This window comes from Nicotiana tabacum, chromosome 22 (assembly GCF_000715075.1).
Source record: "Nicotiana tabacum cultivar K326 chromosome 22, ASM71507v2, whole genome shotgun sequence".
In the NCBI taxonomy this organism is placed as follows: Eukaryota; Viridiplantae; Streptophyta; class Magnoliopsida; order Solanales; family Solanaceae; genus Nicotiana; species Nicotiana tabacum.
In genome coordinates, this window is record NC_134101.1 from 35299778 (window position 1) to 35325018 (window position 25241).

General features: G+C 37.7%; 1 protein-coding gene across 1 annotated transcript; it reads left to right on the top strand.

Annotated features, from left to right (window-relative positions):
- The first annotated feature begins 9090 nt into the window (after positions 1–9090).
- On the top strand, positions 9091–10316 carry LOC107814747 (uncharacterized). The gene is made up of 4 exons (XM_075242793.1): positions 9091–9151; positions 9266–9526; positions 9603–9718; positions 9831–10316. Exons 1-4 carry the CDS (start codon positions 9091–9093, stop codon positions 10314–10316), a joined length of 924 nt encoding a protein of 307 aa, XP_075098894.1.
- The last annotated feature ends 14925 nt before the right edge of the window (positions 10317–25241 follow it).

Below are 25241 nucleotides of genomic sequence, written 5' to 3' on the forward strand. Positions count from 1 at the left end.
CTTAGATCGCCCTCTTCAAATGCCAGCACTTCTCTGTGTCGTGCCCCGGGGCATCAGAAAAATACGCACATCTGAGGGAGTAATTAAGGTTCCTTGGAGGCAGATTTGGTATCTTTGGCTCAATCGGCCTCAAAACGTCCAACTGCCTCAACCTCTGAAACAAACTGGTATAGGACTCTCCAAAAGGGGTGAAGGTTTCTTTCCGCTGCTGCCTCTCTTTTCTGTAATCTGGCCTTGGTCGAAAACTTGGACCAGTAGGGTTTTGGTGTGGTTGTGGGGGCGTATAAGGATTTTGTGGAGTTGGAGCACGCCATTGCGGGTAAGGAGGGGGTTGAGCATATGACTGTGCGTGGTGAACATGATATTGGGGTAGCCCAACAGAATATCGAGGGTCTGGTGGTTGAATGTAATGCTGAGATGGATTATATGGAGCTTGGGTGTAGGCTTGAGATTGGGGTCGAGTTTGGGTGTACTGGTGAGGTAGACCCCTTGGGCCACGCCATGATCCAGAGACAAACATAGCGACATCTTCTTTCTTCTTTTTGCCTAACAGGCTTCCGGTGCCACTTTGAATTGCATGTGTGGTTGCTTTTAAGACAGAGTAGCTCATGATCTTGCTTGATTTGAGTCCCTCTTCCACCATTCCTCCCATCTTTACCACATCGTTGAAGGACTTACCTATGGCTGAGATCAAATGGCCAAAGTAAGTGGGCTCTAGGGCTTGAAGAAAGTACTCGACCATCTCATCTTCCTCCATTGGAGGGTAGACTCATGCAGCTTATTCTCTCCATCTGAAACCATATTCCCTAAAGCTTTCATTGGGCCTCTTCTCTACCTTGGTCAAAGATAGGCGATCCGAGACAATGTCTATATTGTACTGAAAGTGCCGAGCAAAGGCCTGAGCCAAGTCATCCCATGTGTACCACCTGCTAGTGTCTTGGCGGGTGTACCATTCTAAAGTTGCCCCACTCAGACTCTGATTGAAATACGCCATTAATAATTCATCTTTCCCACCGGCACCTCTCATATTGCTGCAAAAGCCTCTCAAATGGGCTACGGGATCTCCATGTTCATCGTACAGGTCAAACTTGGGCATCTTGAACCCAGCGGGCAGTTGGACATCCGGAAATAAGCATAAATCCTTGTAAGCCACACTTACTTGTCTTCCTATCCCTTGCATGTTCTTCAAAGATTGCTCTAGACTCTTCACTTTCCTGAATATCTCGTCCTGCTCCACGTTCCGAGATGGTTTCTCAGTTTCGACAGGAGGTTCAAAGTGAGGGGTGTGGGAATAAGGATCCGCGACTTTGAAAGTTGGTTCCAGGACATGATATTGGGTATCTGGAGCTTGGAATGCGGGTTCACTAGAAGATCTATGAAGAGCAGCTCGCGGAGGGGCTACAAAAACAGGAGCGGATGTCGGAGCATGGTATGCAGTTGTTTTGGCTGGTGGAGCGTGAAAGGTTTGGGACGAGGTGCCAGGGTAATGGTGATAAGGGGTAAAGCCCGGTGCGTGCTAAGGGGAAAGATCAATGGCAGTAGGATCTTGGACCTGTGACAGTGGTGGGATGAAAGCAGGATTTTCTGTGTAGTTAGCGGGGAATGAAGGTGGAGGATGCCCCCTGATCCAGGCTTGATACATTTCTGCCATTTGATGCTTCAACCTGTAGACCTCTTCTTTCAATTCTACAATGTCCCTTGGCGGGTCTACAACACCCGTGTCCAATTCTTTGCTAGTCATGACTGCCTTGCACTTTGATCTGGTGTTATAGGGGTGACTTGCCAGAATGTCAACAAACTAACAACCTAAAACAGAACCTGGACTTTATGCACACATAACAACTTGGTCAGTTTTAAAACAATTTACAGACAGGTAATCGCATATTGGGGATGCAATGCACCTGAGCAGTTAAACATTTCTAAATGCTTTGCGACGGCTCATGTGTTTCATCCCGGCTTTCCCAAATTCTCAAATCCTGACTTTTCCATCTCTCCTTCTGCTGTGTTTCGCTCTTTTAATTTTTATTCTTTCCTCTTTTCTTTAGTTTGGCCCCTCTTTTCTTTCTTCCCTCATTTTCTCTCCTTTTCTCTCTCTTCATTTCTATTTTCTTTTAAGATTATGATCTAATCCTATGGGGATTGCCTATGTATCATGACGCCGCATGAATCAGATCATTACGTAGTTCAGAGAAATAGATACGAAATAATTTATTTCATTAATAAAAGACATCTTTTTGGATTTTCTATTACAAGGACTAAAAGTAGTGATGACTACAAAAGGAAAATCTACAGACTCGAAATAAAGTAATAGACAACCTTGACAAAGACGAACAAGACTCGAAGAAAGTAAAATACAGACTACTAAAGGAAATCAAAAATACATAAGAGCCTCCACTGGTACTCCGGAGGCTTGCGGGATATCAGCCGGTCTTCACACGGGCCTGCGGGCAATATCTTCTTGAAGGCGGTCTAGGTCAACCATCACCTGTTGGACGAATGTCATTACAGAAGCAAAAAACATAGACTTGGTCATGTCTTCATATTCATGGCATTTCATTACAGCATAATCATCTATCTCTTTAATCCTCATTCTGATGACACCCTTTTCTTGAAGCAAACGTCCAATCTACTGGGCCCGAGCCTCTAACACTTGTGTATCTGTATTGTTTTGGTCTTGTAACTGCTTCAGGCTTTCTTGTAGTTGGTAAATCAGTGCATAGCAATGCTCTCTTTCTGTCTTGAAATCCTTTGTTTGCTTGACCATTTCATTTTCCAGGGCAACCAGCTTTTTCTGTAAAATTACTACTTCTTTGTCATATTTTTGATTCAACTGGTGGGTTAATCTAGCGTGTTCTTCCGCACCTTTGGCCAGCTTTGCTTGAGCATTGAACAAGTCCCTTTCGGCCTTTGTCAAGTCAAAACTGTAATCATGCACTTTCCGCCTCAGGTTGGTTATAATTTTCTCATCTATCTCACTTCTTACTGGTGTCTCGGCGGCTATTTTCATTCTCTGGATTTGGGCTCGAAGGGCTTCATTTTCCTTGGCCAACCTCTTCTTTTCCCCTTCATCTTTAGCTGCCTGCAAACTACTATCAAATTTGATTTTTTCAATTTGTTCTTCTAGCTTATTTATAGTAGTTCGGTATTCCTTTTCTTTAGCCAACCAAACCCATTGCTCTCGTGCTCCATCGGTGAATTGTTGGACATGGGGCCTTTTGGCGGGCTGTTCTGGCTCTTGACCGACCCAACTTCTTTTCCTGTACCACATGGCATAGTTGGATCCTACTTCACCTATGGACAAATCTCTTACTTGAGTCAGTGGTTCCAGGAACCTACATTGGTGCCAAATCTGGAGAACCTTTTCTTCTGGCAACGTGGCTTTCGGGCATATTTCAATAACCTGTGGACTCAAATCTTCGTCATAGGGGATTGTTTGGTATCTGCCCAACTGGCGTAGGACCCGATGTGGGGCATATGGCTGAATACTCCGAAGACCCATTAATAAAAGAAAGCACACTCCGGCGGACATGTAGATAACTTCGTCGACCGGGAGCCAACCAAAAGTTCACTCAATTCGATTTGCATTTAAAGAACCCAAATACGCGAACCATGCCTCAGTACCTTCTGGCAACTCATGGCCGTTTACTCGGTTTTCATATTGTTTGATGCAATTGAGTCCGGTCAGTCCGTAGTTCATGTAACCTGGGCGATGCCGAAGATGTTCTACCAACCATATTTGTAAAAGCAAGTTGCAACCCTCAAAAAACTTTGTCCCTGCTCGACAAGCGGTTAAAGCTCGGTAAATTTCTGCGAGAATCATTGGTATGATTGTGCCATTGGCCTTTTTGACCATAAAGTCGGCCAATCCTGCGAGCCCCAATTCTATATGTCCGTCACTTCTTGGGCATATCAGAGTACCTAAAAATGCCACCACAAAGGCCAGACCCCTACGTGCTTCCCATTTGTCTTTATTCCCCTGATGATTCAAACCAGTATCCGGAGCCTCAAATCCGTGGGGGTCTCCATACCGGCTGTATAAGAAACGGAATGTGCAGAATCCTCCGGCTAAATTTTCATCTTTAACCTGCCGGCTAATACTGAGGAGGTCCAAAAACTTATGAGGGGTTACAGTTCTTGGTGCTACTGGATATTGATGCCTTAACTTCCCTTCGAAACCAACATAACCTGCTACCTCCTCTAGTGTAGGGGTCAACTCGAAATTAGAGAAGTGGAAAACGTTGTGTGTCGGGTCCCAAAACGGTATCAAAGCTTCGATTATATTAACCCTTGGTTTAATTTCCAGAAGACCAGTGAGCCCACCTAAAGCCTTTGTCACAGAACGCTTGCTGACCTCCCCCAGGTCGTTCCACCACATATGGAGTCCTAGCGGAATCTCGTCTACGACTCGAAAAGGTATATTCACAACAGTGCTCATCCTGCATATTTTTATTTAAGGCGACTGGTGAAAAACAAGTGACTTTTTTTTTATATGTTTTTTTTATTTTTTGACCCCAAAAGAAAGATTATTTGTGCAAAATAAAACTCAAACAACTCAAAACCACCTTTGCAAATACGGCCCTTCAGCCCTTCAGAAATGAAAATTTTAAAACTGTGCTTGCTAAGTGATCAGAATTAAGAAAAGAGCCATAGGTGGCTATTTTTGCAAAACAAGCCTTTCGGCGTCCCGTCGAGACGCTTCTGGCTATTTGGACAGAAAAATGGCATCCCCTAAATTTATTTATGACAAAATGACGCATTTTCATATTTTTTGGTTATTATTTTTTTGCAAAAACGGGGCCGGACCCGATGAGGGTTGCCTACGTATCTCACATCCGGTGAGAATCAAACCCGCGTAGTTCGATCAATTTTGATGCACAGAAAGATATGATTTGTTTTGAAATGATTTCTTTTTTTCTCTTTTTTTTTCCAGAGCAACGGGATTTTTTGATTATCAGGATTATCAAAACCGGGCATTTTTCTATCCTACCTCACTCTTGGTTTTTCTTTTTTTTTTTTTCTTAATTTTTTTTCCTTACTCTAGAAACCGGTCAACATACAAGCCAAGCAAATTAATGCACAAGTAGCACGTAAAGGATGCATCAGGATGGTCTTTTAATTTTCGGGTGCACCTATCCTAGACGGACCCAACCCCTGTGTTGAGTCCCCTAAGTCAAATGCACGTGACGCAAGCAAACGTACCTACTAGGGATACGGCATGAGACTGTGTTATTCTAAGTTTAAATCTTGGGTGTATTGTTCTAGACCTGGCTTACCCGAGCGGACAACTCGAGCCGGGGGGGAGGCAGCATACCGGGAATACAGAAGCTTCACCGGCTTTGCAACTTGTCCGAACCTCGTTCTAAAGTTAGGATATGACTCTAACAGAAAAGAAGCCACGTGAAGCGCACGCTCCCCAAAAGATTTAGAAGACTCAGAGAGAATGAGGGTTTCGTAGCAATTTATATACAGTTCAAACAATATCAAAGCGGTAAAAAGTGGCATTTAGCACATTAGGCTCAAACACATAAAAATCAGATTATAAACAAAATCAAGTATCACAATTATTCTAAGCTCGAATTCTGAACCCTGAACCAGAGATTCTGGGTTCAATTCCCCAGCAGAGTCGCCAGAGCTATCACACCTCCTTTTTTTCCCTAGGGCGATAGGGGATAGAGGAGTTTTTCAATTAAAGTGACATTAATCGAAATGAGATTATTTATTTAGTTCAGAGTCGCCACTTGGAATAATTTATAGTGTCCCAAGTCACCGGTTTATTTTAAATCCCAAATCGAGAAAATTGACTCTATTTATGGTCCGCAAATACAGAAGACCGGGTAAGAAATTCTGTTAATCCGGGAGAAGGTGTGAGGCACTCCCGAATTCCGTGGTTTTAGCACGGTCGCTCAACTGTAATAATTGGCCTAATTATCTGATTTAATACATATTTGAAAACTTACGGTACATTGTTTATCTTCTAACCGCTTTTAATTATTTATCGAATTATTTTTGGAACAAGTCACGATATCGTACACTTGTCATTTTGGCACACGTTGCAAACCGCGCCACATGAAATATACCTACGATTTACGACATGCTTATTTTTATTATTGTTTGAAATTGTGGTCGAGTCACATGAAACGCACACTCGAATTGGGGTTACATATCATAACTATGCCACGGGAACCGTACCCATAGTCACGATAATTTATTAATTGCGCCTAAAGCAAACTGCGAATGTTTATAATTCTGTTATCCTAAAGTTTGAGATTTGCATGTGAGGTTCAAATATTATGGTAACATACATGTGGGACTCAGCTAGTTCTTTTTAATTTAAACAAAGTTCTATTAGGGAAGAATTGGAAGCAATTATTTTACCGATATCGATTCCATGTCTGTCCAGTTATAACCCATGCGAATTAAAGAGCTAAATGAAACATGGGTTTAAAACGAAAACAATCCGAATTGCAATTTCCATTACTAGCTTAGGGTCTCTCATAAGAGTTAATCTCTTGATCAATTCAAATTAACAAATAACAGAAAGGCACTGAACAAGTGACTATCCCAATTAAAGTTTCCTTACACTAGGATCAGTGATTGGTTCAATAAGTGAACTGGGCCGAATCTAAATCGGCTTAAAAAGAACACACGCTGGATTTTAAGCTCAATTTTAAAGGAAGTTCCTTTTACAAACTTAATCAAATGCTTGCAACATTATTACTAGTCCAACTATACCAAAATTATATTCAGTATATATCATAAAGATTATTCATTTCCATGGAGGCTACTGAGATATACAACATACACCAAAGACACACTTCATCAAGCAATTAATATCAACTTGTAAACTACATGGTTAACAAACAAAAATCATCTGACGAAGTACTGAAATGAAAACGTATATGCAGATTTTATAGCACTTTGAACATCCAGCAGTAATCATTTTATATAAAAAAAAACTGCAAACATATACCTTGACAGCAAAAATACAACTCAAAATTTAAATAGCTTACCCCAACTCAAAAATTTAATCAAAATATTTAACATTACATATTCGACCAAGGACTGGACAGAATAAAACCGAAACTGAAGTTTAAACAAACAACGTATGCATCAATGTGAGGTCCAACAACCATTTTCGAGCTTCATGTATACAGCCAATAGAAGAACAAATGCTCAAGCTACATACCTGAGGATAGCCAAAATACACAAAGAAAATAAATCTCTGAATATTGAAGAGAATATCAGCAAGATACAGCAGAAAATAGCAAAAACAGCAACAGTAACAGCAACAGCATCACAGAATCAATATGAACTCTGAATTTCTAAAGCGAACTTTAACAACTTTTCATAATAGAATTCTGGATTTTCTCAGAGGATTAATCTAAAAAAACAGTGTGTGTTCTTGAGTGTATTTTTAGAGGAATGCTGAGTCAAAAATATGCCCTCCTCCTTTCGTCTCTGTGTGAAGGGTGTATATATAGGCTATCTAAAATCAGAGAAGGTCTGTTGGGAGAGGGAATATGTCAGCGTGAATTCAGGAAAAATAGCCCAGGGGAGGGAATCTTTTTCCAACTGAAAAATGCCAGCTGCCACTTCTAGAAGCAGACTATCTGCTTAGGTTTGGGCCAAATGCTATGACCTAAATGGCCCAAGACCAAGCCCAGATCCGACCTTAAAGAAAACAGCTCACAAAGAGAAATGAAACAACCCATGCCATATTTGAATTTCAAATTATAAAAGACTTCACTAAACACTGACTTTTAATTAAACTAAATCTACCTATAAACTATTCTAAATAATCATGCAAACAAAATTTAACACTTAGTTAATCAATCAAAGAAAAACACAATCAATCCAGAAAAATAGGAAAGAATGAGTAGGAATATCGATTGAACCTTAAGAAACAAAGATTGAAGAACATGGCAAACAAAACAGTGGCGAAATTCTGGACGGACTCCAGTTAATATTTCGAAATGGATCAAAACTGACCCAAAACGACTGCTCTTGTCAAGAGCAATCGATTTGGGTGAGCTTCAACCCAAAAAGAACGCAAATAGTGCAGAAATCCACAAAGTGCAAAGCTGATTTTTTTTATTTATTTTCAGATTTGAAATTGAGGGAAATGGGTGAGGATTTTTGGGAAAATTGATAAAGGGTTATGATTTAGGAGGGTCTGGGGGTTGTGTGGTAAAAATTTGGGGGTGATTGGAGTAGCACCGCCGGTGTGGAATTTTTGGGCGGCTAGGGTTCCGAGGGAGTTTGAGAGAGAGAGATGAGGGGTTTGGGGGCGGCTAGGGTTTGGGTGAGTGAAAGAGAAAGAAAGGGAAATGAGAGGGGTCTGAAGGGTTTTTGGGGGGAGGGGGGGAGTTACGATAGATATAAGGGTTAGAGGGGGGAGTTGCGGGCCGTTCGATCAAAGAAAATCAACAGCTGAGATCGTCGTTAACGAAACGACGTCATTTTGGTTAAGTGACGAGGCTGGGCCGGGTGAGGGGGTTTGTAGGTGTTGGGTTGGGCGGATTTGGGGTAATTGTTTGGGCCAGAAATTGTTTTGGCCCAAATTCAAGACCAAACAGAATTAATTAAAAACCTAAATTAAGTCCTAAATCAATCTAATTTGTAGAAATAAACCTAGTTATCTATTTTACCATAATTAATGAATTTAGACTAATAAAAGAAGAATTACTAATTTGTAATTTAAAGCTAAAAATGTAAAAATGACTCATATTTTTTTGTGGTTTTCGTTTAATAATGCATTTAACTCATGCAATTAAATCCTAAATGCAACTAGACAAAAAATGTTATGCACGAAATACTTCAGATATTTTGATATTTTTTTTTATGATTTTAGAATGTTAAATATGCAACTAAATGCAAGCAACTTTTAACCAAAATTCCTACAAATTCTATAAAACTAAAAACAATTAAGAAAAATCTATTTGTGAATTTCTATAGGAATATTTTAGTCGGACAAAAATCACGTGCTCACAATCTGCAAAGTCATTGAAGGAATTAATATATTCTTTACTATTGAAACACTCATTAAGTCCATCCAAAATACGTGGACAAGGATATGATGGAGCTAGTAACATGCAAGAAAAGATGAATGGTCTTAAAGCTTTAATTTTAGAACAAACTCCATCGGCATATTGTATTTATTGTTTTGCACATCAATTGCAATTGACACTTGTGGCTGTGGCTAAAAAATATAAGGAGGTGGAGACTTTCTTTGCTATAATTGCTAACGTGTTTAATGTAGTTTGAGCATCTTTTAAGCGTAGAGATCAACTTCGCGATCATCAAGCAGAATTGTTGGAGAAATTGCTAGAGAATGGTGAACTTCAAAGTGGGAAAGGATTAAATCAAGAGCGAAGGCTTCAAAGGCTAGGTGACACTCGTTGGGGATCACATTGTAGAACGTTGGATAACTTTGTTGTTTTATTTTCATCTATTGTTCATGTGCTTGAGGTGGTTGAATGTGAAGGTTCTGAGGCTGATGATAGATTACAAGCAGAAGCGTTTTTGAGTAAAATCAATGCATTTGACTTTATTTTCTTGCTTCACTTGATGTTGAAAGTGTTGATGATGTCGAACGAGTAAAGGTAAAGCTTTGCAAAAGAAAGAGCAAGATATTGTCAATGCCATGGTATTTCTTTACCTCACAAAGGAAAGGTTGCAAGTAATGAGAGAAGATAGATGGATGTCATTAATGGATGAAGTCTCTTCATTTTGTGCTAACACATAATATTATGGTACCAAATATGGAAGAATTCTATATTCTTGGAAAGTCAAAGTGTAGACCTTCTACTGTGATTGATTTGCAGCTTTAGGAGCTTAACAATCGTTTTGATGTTGTGAGTGGTAACTTGCTTCTTGGTATGGCTAGCTTGAATCCGGTTAATTCATTTGCTAATTTTGATAAGGAAAAAATAATAACATTGGCCAAGTATTATCCAGATGAGTTTGGTGAATTGAAGCTTCGAGATCTTAGTCACCAACTTGATACTTTCATATTGCACATGCGACATGGTGACCTTAGGTTTTCTGATTCGAAAGGAATTGGTGATTTGGAAAAAGCCTTGGTTGAAGCAAATCTTGCAGAGAGTTATTCACTTGTTTATTTACTTATAAAGTTAACTCTAATTTTACCCGTCATGACTGCAACGATGGAAAGAGCATTTTCATCCATGAAGTACATCAAAGATGAATTACGTAGTAGTATTAGTGATACGTTTTTAAATGGTTGTTTAGTTTGTTACTTTGAGAAGGAAGTATTTACAAATGTAAGTAATTATGTTATTATTGACCGTTTTTAAAATATGAAAGTGCGTCGAGTTCAAGTATGAACGAATGATGTACTTTTGTTATATTGGTATCACATTGATGATATTCGATAATATTAAAGTTTGTATTTTGCTGATAAGTTATCATATATGTTTTCATAGAGTTGCGCCGAACTTTATCACTAGTAATTGGCATGTTTAAGACAATGGTGCCCCCATCCTGCTCAAATCCTGGGTCCGCCTCTGGATTTTGGGTCGTGACAATATCTAAGTTGTATGATATTGTAGTTGTACTTAATTGGGTAATATATATATATATATATATATATATATAAAGTAGGGATAATAGGAGATGACTTGGCACCTTTCTTTGGCCAAGAATCCTATTTATCTACTAGTTTTCGGAGACGTGTTTCGCACGTGTATACCTAACATCAATCCTTACTTAATTGTAGTAAATTAAAAAAAATTATCACCTATACTGCGTGTATATTCTAAAGTGCTTGAGTTTAAAACAAATTTTATAGCATACAAAATGTTAATTATTGTACATCTTTTAATATCCTTAACTTCTTAACCTTCTTTTCTGAGTGATGCACGTAATTGAAAGTTATATTAATTGCTTTATTTTATTTGTAAACACTAAAAAAAAAAGGAAAGGAAGATTAAGATCTCCCTACTGTGGAAGTTTTTGAAACTTCTCGCTTGAAATTTTCATGAGCATTTCACCAACAAATTCAATTATTTTTATTTTCTTTCAAGATCAGTCATCTATTGACTGGTAAAAAGAATATCAACGCTCTAATTAGTAATATTCACAGTCATAATAAAACTCATAAAAACTAAATATCTAAACCTTAGGAGAAATGTCAAGGGACGAAATTTTAAAAATAGCTAGATGAAAATAATTGAAGCGGTCAACTAACATTTAATACACCCTTTGAAATACACAAACAACACCATTTTTTGCTCGTAGATAGTTGTATATGAATAGTATTGTAACGACCCGACCGGTCATTTTGAGAGTTGTAGACTTATTCATTCATTTACTGCTAATTCTGTACTTTATAGCTGTATTGCGACTTGCCGGGGTAGTCAGTTCGAGTCCAGTGAGATTTCGGAATGAATTGAGACACTTAGTCTCAAGGTTGAAAGCTTAAGTTGAAAAGGTTGACCGATACCGGAATAGAGTTCTGATAATTCCAATAGCTCTGTATGGTGATTGACTTAAGAGCGTGTCCGAAAAATTATTTGGAAGTCCGTAGCTAAATTAGGCTTGAAATGACAAAAATAGAAATTTAAGTTTGGAAGTTTGACTGGGAAGTTGACTTTTTGATATCGGAGTCGGAATCCAGTTCTGAAAATTTTCATAGCTCCGTTATGTCATTTATGACTTGTGTGCAAAATTTGAGGTCAATCGGAATTGAATTGATAGGTTTCGATATCTAATGTAGATGTTGGAATTCGTTAGTTTTGTTAAGCTTGATTTGGGGTGTGAATTATGATTTTAGCGTTGTTTGATGTGATTTGAGGTTTCAACTAAGTTCTTATGATATTTTAGGACTTGTTGGTGTATTTAGTTGAGGTCCCGGGGGTCTCGGGTGTGTTTCAGATGGTTAACGGATCGAAATTTGGACTTAAACATCTACTGGAATTTTCTAATGCATGTATCTGGTTTCGTTTATCGCGTTCGCGAGGGGAGTCTCGCGTTCATGAAGAGGAAATTCGGACTGGCCATTTTGTGCTTCGCGTTTGCGACCGAGGGCACGTGTTCGCGAAGAGGAAATTTCGGACTGCCATTTTGTGCTTCGCGTTCGCGAACAGGGGCACGCGTTCGCGAAGGGTCGAAGGGCAAGCTACGCGTTTGCGATCGAGGCCTCGCGTTCGCGAAAGGGAAAACTGGCCTGGGGTAAATTGGTCTTCGCGTTCGCGAGACCGGTCTCGTATTCGCGAAGGAGGAAATCTGGACAGCACAAAAATGTGCTTCGCGAACGCGAGGGATGTGTCGCGTTCGCAAAGAAGGAATGCCTGGACAGAGAGCTTAAGTTCTGAAAATGGGAACCGATTTGGAGCTCGGAGAGAGGCAATTTTCGGGAGATTTTCAAGGAAAATATCGGGGTAAGTGTTCTTAACTCAATTTTGGTTAAAGTACCCAAATCCATGGTTGTTTTTAACATTTAATTGGTGGATTAAGTTGAAAAAATTGTAAAAATGCCTAAGTTTAGAATGAAGATTTTAGGGTTGAATTGATGTCGGAATTTAGTGATTTTGGTATGGTTGGACTTGTGATTTAATGGGCATTCATATTTTGTAACTTTTGTCGGGTTCTGAGACGTGGGCCCTACGGGCGATTTTTGAGTTAATTTTCGGATTTTATTGGAAAATTTATATTTTCATATGGAATAAATTCCAATAATATGTATTGATTGAATCGAATTAATTGTGACTAGATACGAGGCTTTCGGAGGCCAATTCGCGAGGCAAAAGCATAGTAGAGTAAAGAATTACCGTGTTCGAGGTAAGTGACTTGTCTAACCTTGGGGGGAGGGGATTCCCCTTAGGATTGATTGTAATGACCCGACCGGTCGTTTTGAGCCCTAGCGCATAGTTTGGAAGTTTGAGGCCATGAGTAGCTTCACTTCAGGTATTATGACTTGTACGTGTGGTCGGAATTGAATTTAGGGAAGTTCAGAGTTGATTTAGAAAGAAAATTCTTATTTCAGAAGCTTTAAGTTGGAAGAAATTACTAAGGTACGATTTCGAGTAAACGACCTCGGAATCGGAATTTGAAGGTTCCAACAGGTTCGTATGATGATTCTGGACTTAGGGGCGCGTCCGGAAGTGGATTTTGAGGTCTGTAGGTCATTTCGGGGTCACTTGGCAAAAAATGGAAATTTGAAGTTTTTGAAAAGTTTGACCGAGGGTGGACTTTTTGATATCGGGGTCGGATTAGATTTTCGGAAGTTGGAGTAGGTTCGTGGTGCAATTTATGACTTGTGTGCAAAATTTGAGGTCAATCGGACGTGATTTGATAGGTTTCGGCGTTGTTTGTAGAATTTAGAAATTTTGAAGTTCATTAGGCTTGAATCCGTGTGTAATTCGTGTTTTGAGGTTGCTTGAGGTGATTTGAGGATTCGACTAAGTTCGTATTGGGTTATAAGACTTGTTGGTATATTTGATTTCGGGTGGTTAACGGACCAAGTTTTGAAGTTGGAAGACTGCTAAAGTTTGGACTTAGCTGGTGTAATCGCACCTACAGAAGTTTAATTGTAGGTGCAAGCCCGTAGAAGCAAAGAGGGAGGCCACAGAAGCGGGCAAGGCCAGGAAGGGCAAGAGACGTAGGTGCGTAGGAGAATGCGCATCTGTGAGCCCGCAAATGCGTGAATGGCTCCGCAGATGCGAAATTTGAAGGCTTGGGCATTTCCGCGGAACCGGATGAAGGGCCGCAGAAGCACCTTTGCAGGTACGAGACTTGGAGCGCAGGTGTGAGCCCAATGGCTTAAGTGGATTCCGCAGAAGCGGAGGTATAACCGCAAAAGCGGTTCCGCAAGTGCGGATGATAGGTTGTAGGTGCGAAAGGCCTGGGCAGAACATATAAATACGGGACTTCGAGATTTTTCACCATTTTCACCACTTTGAGTTCGGATTTTGGAGGATTTTTAGAGGGATGTTGAAGTGATTACTGAGGTAAGCTCCTTGTGTCTATTTATGTTCAATAATGATGTTTCCCCACTAATTTTACACCTAGTTGGTGAGTTTTTGAGGTGAAATTTAGGGGTTTAGGGCTAGAGAATTGAAGAGTGAATTTGGGGGATTTGGATGAACAAATGGTGTCGGATTTTGATAAATTTGATATGGCTAGACTCGTGAGTGAATGGGCTTTTGGGTTTTGTGACTTTTGTCGGATTTCGACACGTGGGCCCGGGGGCTTATTTGAGCCAATTTCGGATTTTGACTTATAATTTCGTGTTTTCTTATGGAATTGATTCATTTAGCCTATACTAATTGTATTGTACTGCTTATGGCTAGATTCGGTGTAACGACCCGACCGGTCGTTTTGAGCTCCAGTGCATCGTTCAGTAGTTTGAGGCCTTGAGTAGCTTCACTTCAGGTATTATGACTTGTGCGCGTGGTTGGAATTGAATTTCGGGAAGTTTGGAGTTGATTTGGAAAGAAAATTCTAATTTCGGAAGCTTTAAGTTGGAAGAATTGACTAAGGTTTGATTTTTGAGTAAACGGCCTCGGAATCGGGATTAGAAGGTTCCAATAGGTTCGTATGATGATTTTGGACTTGGGAGTATGTCCGAATCGTGTTTTGGATGACCCGAGAGCGTTTCGGCGCCTATTGTGGAAGGTTGACATTTTGGAAGAATTTTATAAATTTGGGTCGGAGTGTATTTCAATGTTATCAATGTCCGTTTGGGATTCCGAGTCTGGGAATAGCTCCGTATGGTAATTCTGGTATTGGGAGCGCGTCCGGAAGTGGATTTGGAGGTCCGCAGGTCATTTCGGGGTCATTTGGCGAAAAATAAAAAATTAAAGGTTTTTGGAAAGATTGATTGGGAATGGACCTTTTGATATCGGGGTCGGATTCCGATTCCGGAAGTTGGAGTAGGTCCGTAATGTCAATTATGACTTGTGTGCAAAATTTGAGATCAATCGGACATGATTTGATAGGTTTCGGCATCGAAGGCAGAAGTTTGAAATTCTAAAGTTCATTAAGCTTGATTTGGGGTGCGATTCATGATTTTAGTATTGTATGATATAATTTGAGGCTTCGAGCAGGTCCGTGTTATGTTATGGGATTGGTTAGTATGATTGGACGGGGTCCCGGGGACCTCGGGGTGTGTTTCGGGGTGGTTTCGGATCAATTCGAGCTGTTTTGGAACTGATGTTGTTGGTATCTGGCTTCCTTCCTCCCGAACGCGAAGGGAGTCCCGCGTTCGCAGAGAGGAACTTTTGGGGCTGCTTGATTTTGCCCATCGCAAATGCGATGGGGGAGACGCGAAGGCAGTGAAGGGCTTGATGGACCTATGCGAACGCGATTGGGCAGTCGCGAACGCGTAGAAGGAAGTGAGGATCTGGGCCTGGAGTCATTTAGCCTTCGCGAACGCGAAGCTTCAACCGCGAACGCAAAGCAGTAGGGCCTGAAGGCATCGCGAACGCGAGGCTTTGGTCGCGAAGGCGAAGAGGAAATTTGGAGGACAGTGTTTCTTTGGCCTTTGCGATCGCGATGGTCTTTCCGCAATCGCGAAGAAGGGCGGACCTGGGCAGTGAAGTTTTAAAGACGAGATTTATCCATTTTTCCTCCATTTTTCATTTGGTTGGGCGATTTTTGGAGCTCTTGGAAGGGAGATTTTCGTCATCTATGTCAAGGTACGTGATTCCCACCTATCGCAAGTTAAATACTTGGATTATAAATGAGAATTTTGGCATTTTCTTGAATAATTACCCCTTAATAAATTCTTGACTTGGTTGTTTGAATGTGTTTATCGTTTTGTGGAGCGGGCCGAACGCCTCGGCAGATTTAATAGATGCATCTATGGTTCGCACCGTTCGACCCTCGGCAATGCACAGTTTAAATATTTATGTTGGAGCGAGCCGTACGACCTCGGCATGATTTGCGCATGATTGAATTGATTGCTTTGGAATTTACCATAAATGATATTGCCTCCTTGGCCTGAGATAAATTGTTAAATAATGGGAAATAAATTTGAATATTTCTTAATTATAAAAGAACTGCTTACTTACTTCAAAATATTGAACTTGCAACCGTTTTATATAATCCATACTTAATTATATCATTGCTGAAATTACTGAAATGAACTGTATTTGTATAGCTAGTTACTACCTTTCAATTCCTTAATTATTATTGTTACTTACTAGTTGGTTGTACTCATGCTACACCATGTACTTCATGTGCAGATCCAGGTGTTTTTGATCACGGAGGATGTTGATCTCCTGCGTGGTTGAGTATCGGAGATTCACGAGGTAACTGCCGGCGTTCGCAGTCCTTGTCTCTCCTTCCTTGTTATCTTTTCTTTTCTGTATTGGTATTTTGACATAGACTCTTGTAAATATTATTTCTTAGACTGGTTGTTTATATGCTCATGATTTGGTGACACCCGATGTTTGGGGCTATTTTTTCGCACTATATTTTGAGTTTAACTCCCGTTTTTACGAAAACTCTGTCATGTAAAAGCTTTTAACTTATCTTTTGTGAAACATTGGAAGTACTTTTGAGAATCGGCTTGCCTAGTACCATCGATAGGCGCCATCACGACAGGTTAGGATTTTGGGTCGTGACATTGATATTGATATGATAATTGTGATGTGTGAAAATTCGTATATACGAGGTGAAGAGTATGTACACGAGCTAAATGTGGAAAACTTTGGTTTTAAATTGTGTATATCTCTGTTACACATTAATTAAATTATTTTATCCGGTTATATTCATCATCATTGATCTATTTTTATATTTTAAATTTGCCTGACATTTTTTCTGCTAATTGCTTTACCTATTTAGTTGAAACTTTGTTTCTTTTATTTTGTGCTCATTATTTGAAAGTTGAATTTCTTAATTGAATTATTATTAATATGAAGTATTTGACATTTTTAAATTTGGTATTGAGGCAACGTGCTAAAAATTGTGAAATATTATTTTTGCTGAGTTATTCAGTCCCGAATATTTTGTGAGATTTTTATACTCATTGTGATTGAGCCGTGAGCTCCTTATTGTGAAAAATATTATTGTTGTTGATTTATTTTGACAAGTTAAAATATTTGGGCACTCGAGGTGCAAATTATGATATATTGTGATATTGATACGCATGCGGTGGTATAAGGTCTGGGTGTTGAAACGCATGCGGTGAGATAAGGGTGGCTTGATACGCTTGGCTAGTAGGGGAACTATTAGAAGTCATGCGGTGTGATAAGGGTGGCTAAAACGCAGGATGCTATTTCGAAAAAAATATTTTCTTTAAAATTAAATGTGAAGGCTCCTGTGGTGATATAAGGAAATGAGATATTGTGAATTTATTTATGATTTGGGACTACGAGGCGGTATCTCGGGAGTGCCCTTGTTGATATTTCTTTATGGTTGCATTTGCCTTGGTTATTTTTTTGTGAATTTTTTAAAGTTGTAAATTTCTGTTTTCTTCCGCTAGGTATTATTTGTCCTTATTCTGTGTAATTAAATTGTGACATACTACTTACTTGATTCATTACCATTGTCATTTTATTGTTATTGTATTGTTAAACATTTCACCATGTCCTGTATTATTTCCAGTAGGGCCTGACCTGACCTCGTCACTACTCTACCGAGGTTAGGCTTGGCACTTACTGGGTACCGCTGTGGTGTAGTCATACTACACTTCTGCACATCTTTTTATGCAAATCTAGGTACTTCCTATCGGACCAGGTATCAGTGAACTAGCTGCACGCGAAGACTTCAATGTATATCTGCCAGCGTCCGCATACCTCAGAGTCCTCTTCTATCCTTATTGTGTTGCTTTCCTTATTCTCTTTAGACTCTGATGTATGGAAACACTTAGAATAAATTCTTAGAAACTTGTGACTTATTTCTACCGGGTTTTGGGAGTTGTAACTATTTGAATCGCGGTTTGATTTATTTATATGTTGAGATTTGAGTTTTAGTTTAGTATTCCGCATAATTGATAGGCTTACCTAATATTAGAGAATAGGTATCATCACGATAACCTACAGAAGAAAATTGGGGTCGTGACAAGTATATATTGTCTTCTCATCTCAAAATATTGTAATCCTACACACTAAACAAAATGTATCAACTAATGCCAATCCTAAAATAAACCTTTCTGAGAAAATCTCATATATCTCACGAACTCCGCTAGTGTTATAGGTGGTCTTCATCATCCGTGAAGTCTGAAAGTAATGAGTTGAAACTCTTTTATTCTAGTATTTATCGTATCTACATACTTCTCCAACTCTCAATATCTTTTATTTCCTATAAATTTTTATGGATGAAAAAGAAAGAAAAGGAAATGAAAAAAAAGAAAGAAAACGACAATGTAAGATCAAAGAAAATCTGCTCCTCTAAAAGCGTCCTTGAGAGAAACGGAAATCATTTCATTGCTTTATATAGTTCTTTCCTGGTTGGTGTTCTTTGGCTTTTCATTGCATATATTTATTGATAGAAGTAACCTCCATTAATTTACTTACGTGTAACTCCTCATATTCTACAATTTTTTTGTAGTAACGAATAGGTTGGCTGAATTAGTTTGGTTAATGCACCGGTTAATGAGGGAATAAGTTAAAAGAGTTATAGAAGATGAAATGTGAAAAGTTTGATATGTAAATTATAATTAAAAAATATAGCTGGAATTATTCATTTAATAGAATGTTTTTATTAGGTGAAGGACAAAATAGTCACTCAATTTTTAATGGATAATTGGGTAATTCAACTTTAACTTTTGAAGGTTCCACTTATAATATAGTACTAGTTTCTGGGACACGTGCATTGTCGTGTATCCCATATCTATACATACAAGCTTTTTAAAATGAAATAATTATTATCAAAAACTATATGTGATGATTAATATGAAACTTAAAGTAGAAAATTACAAGCTCAAAATGATGAATGATAAATGGCAAGAATTAAAATGCTTCAATGTTTTGAAATCATTCAAAAACGTTAGTTCAAGGGATTTTTCCTTCTAACTATGCAAGATTATCAAATCTCAGTATAATTTAAGATTAATGTTAAAAACGATTCAAGAAATAAAAAGAATAGGGGTATAAATATCAAAGAGCACATCCAATCCTTATGGCATAAACATAATGCAAAAGAAATCATGAGATAACTCTATAGTAGTACAAATTTAAAAATTAGTAAGAAAATTTAGAATATGTTGTTTCCTTTAAATTTGTTCGCCATGCATGGTGAAAAAAAAGGAGTGGATCAATTGCTCGTCATTTTAAAAATTTGAAGAGACTTACTCGAATCTCCTATTCGATTGAATCATTATGTTCCCTAATCTTCATCATACCACATTACAGATCGTTAACTAAAATTTACCATGCAACATATTCATGATAATCAATAAATATATATAACAAATTCATCCAATATACATATATCTCTGGAAATATAGATATTAGATTGTTAAATTCAAAATAAGATTTATTCTTAAATAAATCAACACCATTCCTAGGCAGTATATGATATTATTCAAGGATTACTTTATGCAAAAAGTAGATGATATGGATCTTTAAAATATTTCGATTAAAAAAACAGATCTCTGACGATTTCTGGATATTCAAATAAAATTTCCTCTCACACCTAATATATCATTTCTTACTGATATATTATTAACACAAAAAAGAAAAAAAGAAAAAAAAAGAGGACACTACTTCATAGTACTAAATAACAGTAGGAAGTGCTTTCTAGCCCAAATTTGCATAACCATATGTGATGACCCGATAGGACATCTTATGCTTTATAACTTAATTCTGCGCTTTGAAGCCTCAAATATCTCATTTTAGTCCCCCTCGGTTTGCGTGCGTAGTCTGGATGTTTTTCCGGAAAGCTTTTATGTTAAAAACCGATAAAAATATGAATATTCTTCCTTAAAAGCCATTTGAGTTGACTTTGGTCAACATTTTAAGCAAATGGACTCAGATCCGTGTTTTGACGGTCCCTATAGGTCGTATCATGATTTGGGACTTGGAGTATGTCCGAAATCGAATTCGGAAGTCCCTACCTCGAGTTATCGCATTTTGTTGAAATTTGAAAGTTTAAAGGCTCAATGAATTTGAAATGTTTGACCAATAATTGACTTTTTGGATATCGGGTCCGTATTTTAGTTCCAGAACCCGGTATAGGTCCAACACCATATTTATGACTTGTCTGTGAAATTTGGTGAGAAACGGAGTTGGTTTGACGTGATTCGGACGTCCGGTTGTGAAAATAGAAGTTTCAAAATTTTCTTGAAAATTTCATTTGATTTGGTATTCAATTCATTGTTCTAGGTGTTATTTTGGCGATTTGATCGCGCGAGCAAGTTCGTATAATATTTTTAAACTTGTGTGCATATTTGGTTTGGAGCCCCGAGGGCTCGGGTGAGTTTTAGATAGGCTACAGAGTGAATCGAACTTAGAAAGTCATAGCTGGTGCATCAGGCCTGCAGATTTCGCATTTGCGAAGGGACCCTCGCATTTGCGAGCAGTGGGCTGGGGGGTGGACCTTCGTATTTGCGAAGTTTTGGTCGCATATGTGATCCTCTCTTATCCGCATTTGCGAACACTTGTTCGCATTTGCGATGACAGCAGGTATAGGGCAGTTTCGCATTTGCGAAAAAATTGTCGCATTTGCGGGGCTCGCATTTGCGAACCCCAGGTCGCAAATGCGACACATGCAACTGATCAAAACTTGACTTAGACTGAATTTTTGGTTCATTCTTCAAATTTTCAAACTCAAGAGCTGTAGAGGCGATTTTTCAAAGAACTTGTCTTCCCCAAAACATTGGTAAGTGATTCTAACCCATTTCCTTTCGATCTTTCACTATTTTTTCATAAGATTTCAACCTAAAATCTAGTATTTTTATGGTGGAAATTGGGGGTTTGAGTAGAAATAAAAATTTTTATAAAAAGGAGATTTAGACCTCAAATTGAGATCGGGTTCCAAAACAAATCACATAATCGGGCTCAGGGGCGAATGGATAATCGGGTTTCGGTCCGAATTTTGGGTTTGGACCAAGCGGGCCCGGGAGTTGACTTTTGCTGATTTTTCAATAATGACCTAAATTGAATCCTTTGCAGTTATGGGTATTTTCTAAGGCTTAATTTGAATCCTTTAGTTGGTAAATTGCTAGATTCTTTCGGTTCGAAGGCTCGTTTGAAAGGCAAAGTTGTGATTGAGCTTTGAGTGGACTTTTGGAGCGAGGTAAGTATCTTGCCTAACTTTGTTGAAGAAGTTTTCCTACTATTTGACACTATTTGTTACATGCAGGGGTGATACATATATAAGGTGACAAGCATATATGCATGTGCCAGGGTTAACCATGCTCGGGGGTAAATTATGTTATAAATTGTGTCTTGTAGAATCGCGTGACCTTCTTGCTTCATGCCTTACTTGGCTCCAAGATACTAAGAACATAGTATTAAATGTTAGAAACTAAGACTTAGCTTATTATAACTTGATTAAATTCAATGGAAATCAATATGCATAATCATTAATACATTGCTACAGCCAATATTCTTCAAATACTAGATTCTATACTTGCGTTGTAGATCATTTGTGAGATTTGTTGGAATACTTGAATAATAAGGTTCTTGCGGGTTTATTGAATTATTGTTGGCTTGGAAAGTTGTGATTGGGATTCATTTGTAATATTCATTAAAACATTCTCATTGACACTATTTATGCTTCCTGTCTTATTTGTCATTGATATACATATATTTGGTAAGGAAGAGTATAAAGCACGAAAGGTAATGCCGTGCCTTTGTTTATACATTATCACGTGAGGGAGATTGTAAAGGACGAAGGGTGATGCCGTGCCATATTATTGAGAATAAAAGCACAAAGGGTGCTGCCGTGCCATATTATTGAGAGTAAAAGCACGAAGGGTGATGCCGTGCCATGTTATGTGAGTAAAAGCACGAAGGGTGATGCCGTGCCATTGCATTTATATTATCATGCTTTTGTGTTATTGCGAGTTCATGGCACGAAGGGTGTTTCCGTGCAAGTGAGGATGAGTGACATGCATTATGTTGTGATATCCTTTTTCTTGCAGATATCTTCATGTCCTTACCTTGAATTGTCACTGTCGTACTTACGGTTCTTATGTGACTTGTCGTTAAAGACATGTTCTTGTTCTTTATCTTATTTGTTATTGTGACACTCATGCCTTCTACTTGCTTAACTTGTAAATATCATGCCTACTTCTTGCTGTTATAATTGCACCTATGACATATCTGTTTTGTTACACTTAGGTACAAGTCTTCTTTCATGTTAGTCATTCCTGTCTCTACTTGTTAACTTATAAAGATCATGTGTCCCCTTTCTTATTTGCTATATCTATTTTCATGCCTCCACCATGCTAATTAGTTGAAGTTACATTCCTTTTCCTAATTGTTGCCATTACCTTTATGCTTTTCGCCTAGTCTGTTACTGATGTCCTTATGTATATTCTCGTTCATTATTACTACTTGCGTATTTCCTACTTTGTCATTTCTGTTATCGGTATTTTTGCCCTTCGATTGGTACTGTTTTACGCATATTTGGTGAGGATGTGATAAATGCACGAAGGGTGTTGCCGTGCCGTTGAATTTGATGTCTTGAGTGTTTCTCTCATACTATGAAAGTTTAGAGGTGATTATTGTGGTTCATTGGGTTTCGCTCTAAGGAAAGGATTGGTCAAAATATTGAAAATGTTGGATTGTGATCTCTTCTAGTACTTTGTTATTGCTTTATACATTCATTCGTGTGCTCTATTCTGTTATACTGTAGTATAGTTCTATTGTTAGTTACATTATAAATTTTATCAGTGAGCATCTTTTAACTAAAAAGCCTCGTCACTACTTTGACGAGGTTAGACAAAATACTTATTGGGTACATGGGACGGTTATACCCATACTACACTTCTGCACCTTGCGTGCAGATATTTGGAGCGGAGCTACTGGTGATGTTGGGAGCTGACCCTGAAGATGTTCGTGCATTCCGGATATAGCTATCACTTGTCCTTGGTAGCTTTAGATTTTGTTAATCTGTTTATGTAATTTTCAAACAGAACGTGTAATTATTTGTAGCAACTTTGTAAATTCCAAGTCTTAGAAGCTCATGATTCGTACTACCAGTTCTTGAGTTAATTTGTAAAAGTTCTGATAATTCTTCCTTATTTTCCTACAATTTCATTTGAATTGTATTGACTGTTAGTTGATTTACCTAGCGGGTCGAGTTAGATGTCATCACGATTTATGATTTTTGGTTCGTGAGACCATAATATGTACATTTTACATACTCATAGAAAGTAACAAAAAAGGAAATTAACTTACTTGAGTTGGTACTTGTAAAGGATTTGGGTGTTGCGGGAAGTGAACATGTAAGCCTATTAAAACTTACAAATTTTCTTAGGGAAGTAAAATATTTAATGTGATTCCTAAGTCCATTTATATAAGCTGATGCTTGCTTTGAAATTAATTGAGTATTTGATGACTGATGATTTTCTTCAACGTATATATATATACAGTCATACCTCTCTATAACAACATCCCTATATAATAACACTTTACTATAAAAGCTAAGCTTTTCCGGAATAAATTTTTATGTTTATGTTATAATATATATTCAATTTAACATCACTTTCCTATAACATCCAAAAATATTCTGAATAAATAAGGCTATTATAAAGAAGTTTGAATGTATATGCTATGTACACACATCCTTATCAATTTTATTGGATGTCTGTTAGTTTTCGGCAACCGATGAGAATGAGATTATGCATTAACTTGACTGACATTTTTTATTATAGTAATTGCTGTACTCATTAAAATGTTTGAAATGCTATTGCAATTTTGAAGAGTTTTTGATCAATATTGTTCCTTATCTTTGAAGGTAGGTCTATTTTAGTCCCTCAAATATAACTCTGAGCATATTTAGTCCCTTAAGTATGCTAAAGTGGAGCACCTTTAGCCTCACTAACACAATATGTTAAAAAACTAACGGTGTTACCCGACTCTGATTCATGAAGCAAATCTTCTGCTCTAAAGCAAAATATTTCTTCTCCTTTTATTGGATAACGCAAATTATCACTTTAATTCCTCATTTTTAGATAATGTCTTCTAAAATTTTGACCTTGAAAATATCCCCTTATGTGCCAGTTTTCAATGAGAAAATGACATTGTATAGCCGCTGTAAAAATAATAGCCGAAAAAATATATAAAATTTATATATTTTTTTTGTATATATATATATATACTTTTGATTGATTTTTTTCAAAAAGAAAAATTAAAATTTGAAAAGAAATAGAGCTGCGATGATCACTTCTAGGCATATTATTGAAGCAAACGAATAACGAGGTTGTATTATCACTTTTAACCGGTGCCAGAATCTATTTACATCTGGTAGCAGAAAAAATATATAAAATTTGTATAATTTTTGTATATTAATATATATATACAAAAAATATACAAATTTTATATATTTTTTCGGCTATTATTTTTTTACAACGGCTATTCAGTATCATTTTCTCATTGAAAACTGGCACATAAGGAAATATTTTCAAGGTCAAAATTTTAGAAGACATAATCTAAAAATGAGGAATTAAGTGATAATTTATGCTATCCAATAAAAGGAGAGAAAACGTTTTGCTTCAGAGCAGAAGATTTGCTTCATGAATCAGAGTTGGGTAACACCGTTAGTTTTTGAACACATTGTGTCACTGAGACTAAAGGTGCTCCATTTTAACTTACTTAAGGGACTAAATATGCTCAAGGCTATATTTAAGGGACCAAAATAAACCTATCCTAAAACACAAGGGACAATATTGATCAAAAACTCCAATTTTGAACGTAGAAGAAATAAACTGCTCAAGCTGAGAAAACCAAAGGCCTTACCAAAGGCTAACATTTCAATATGGGCCCACATTTGTCCCATTTTAGTTTATTAATTTATTTTTTGTTTTATTAGAATTACATTAAGTGCTTGAATGTAGACACATGAATTTCACACTAATCTTCGCATTTAATTAATTAATTTATCATCTACGGATAGAGGGCAAATTCACTATTTGGTACAAAAATATTATATGAGTAATGATTAGATTAGGGATAAAAATATCATTCAACTTTTGATGGCTATTTTGATCTGTTTCACTTTAGGCCTTCTCACTTTTATATATATTTCCTTTTTTGCTTTTATCCTTTTTTTTCCTATTTATGTGCTATTTAAAAAGAGTATTCTTCTTTAATAAATTCCAACAC

Bases quoted from the DNA above. Each gene is read 5' to 3' on its own strand.
- LOC107814747 (XM_075242793.1), top strand. From the start codon at position 9,091: ATGCAAGAAAAGATGAATGGTCTTAAAGCTTTAATTTTAGAACAAACT. The intron at 9,527-9,602 runs GTAAAATCAATG...GAACGAGTAAAG, and splicing joins ACAAGCAGAAGCGTTTTTGA to GTAAAGCTTTGCAAAAGAAA. The intron at 9,719-9,830 runs GTCTCTTCATTT...TTGCAGCTTTAG, and splicing joins GGATGTCATTAATGGATGAA to GAGCTTAACAATCGTTTTGA.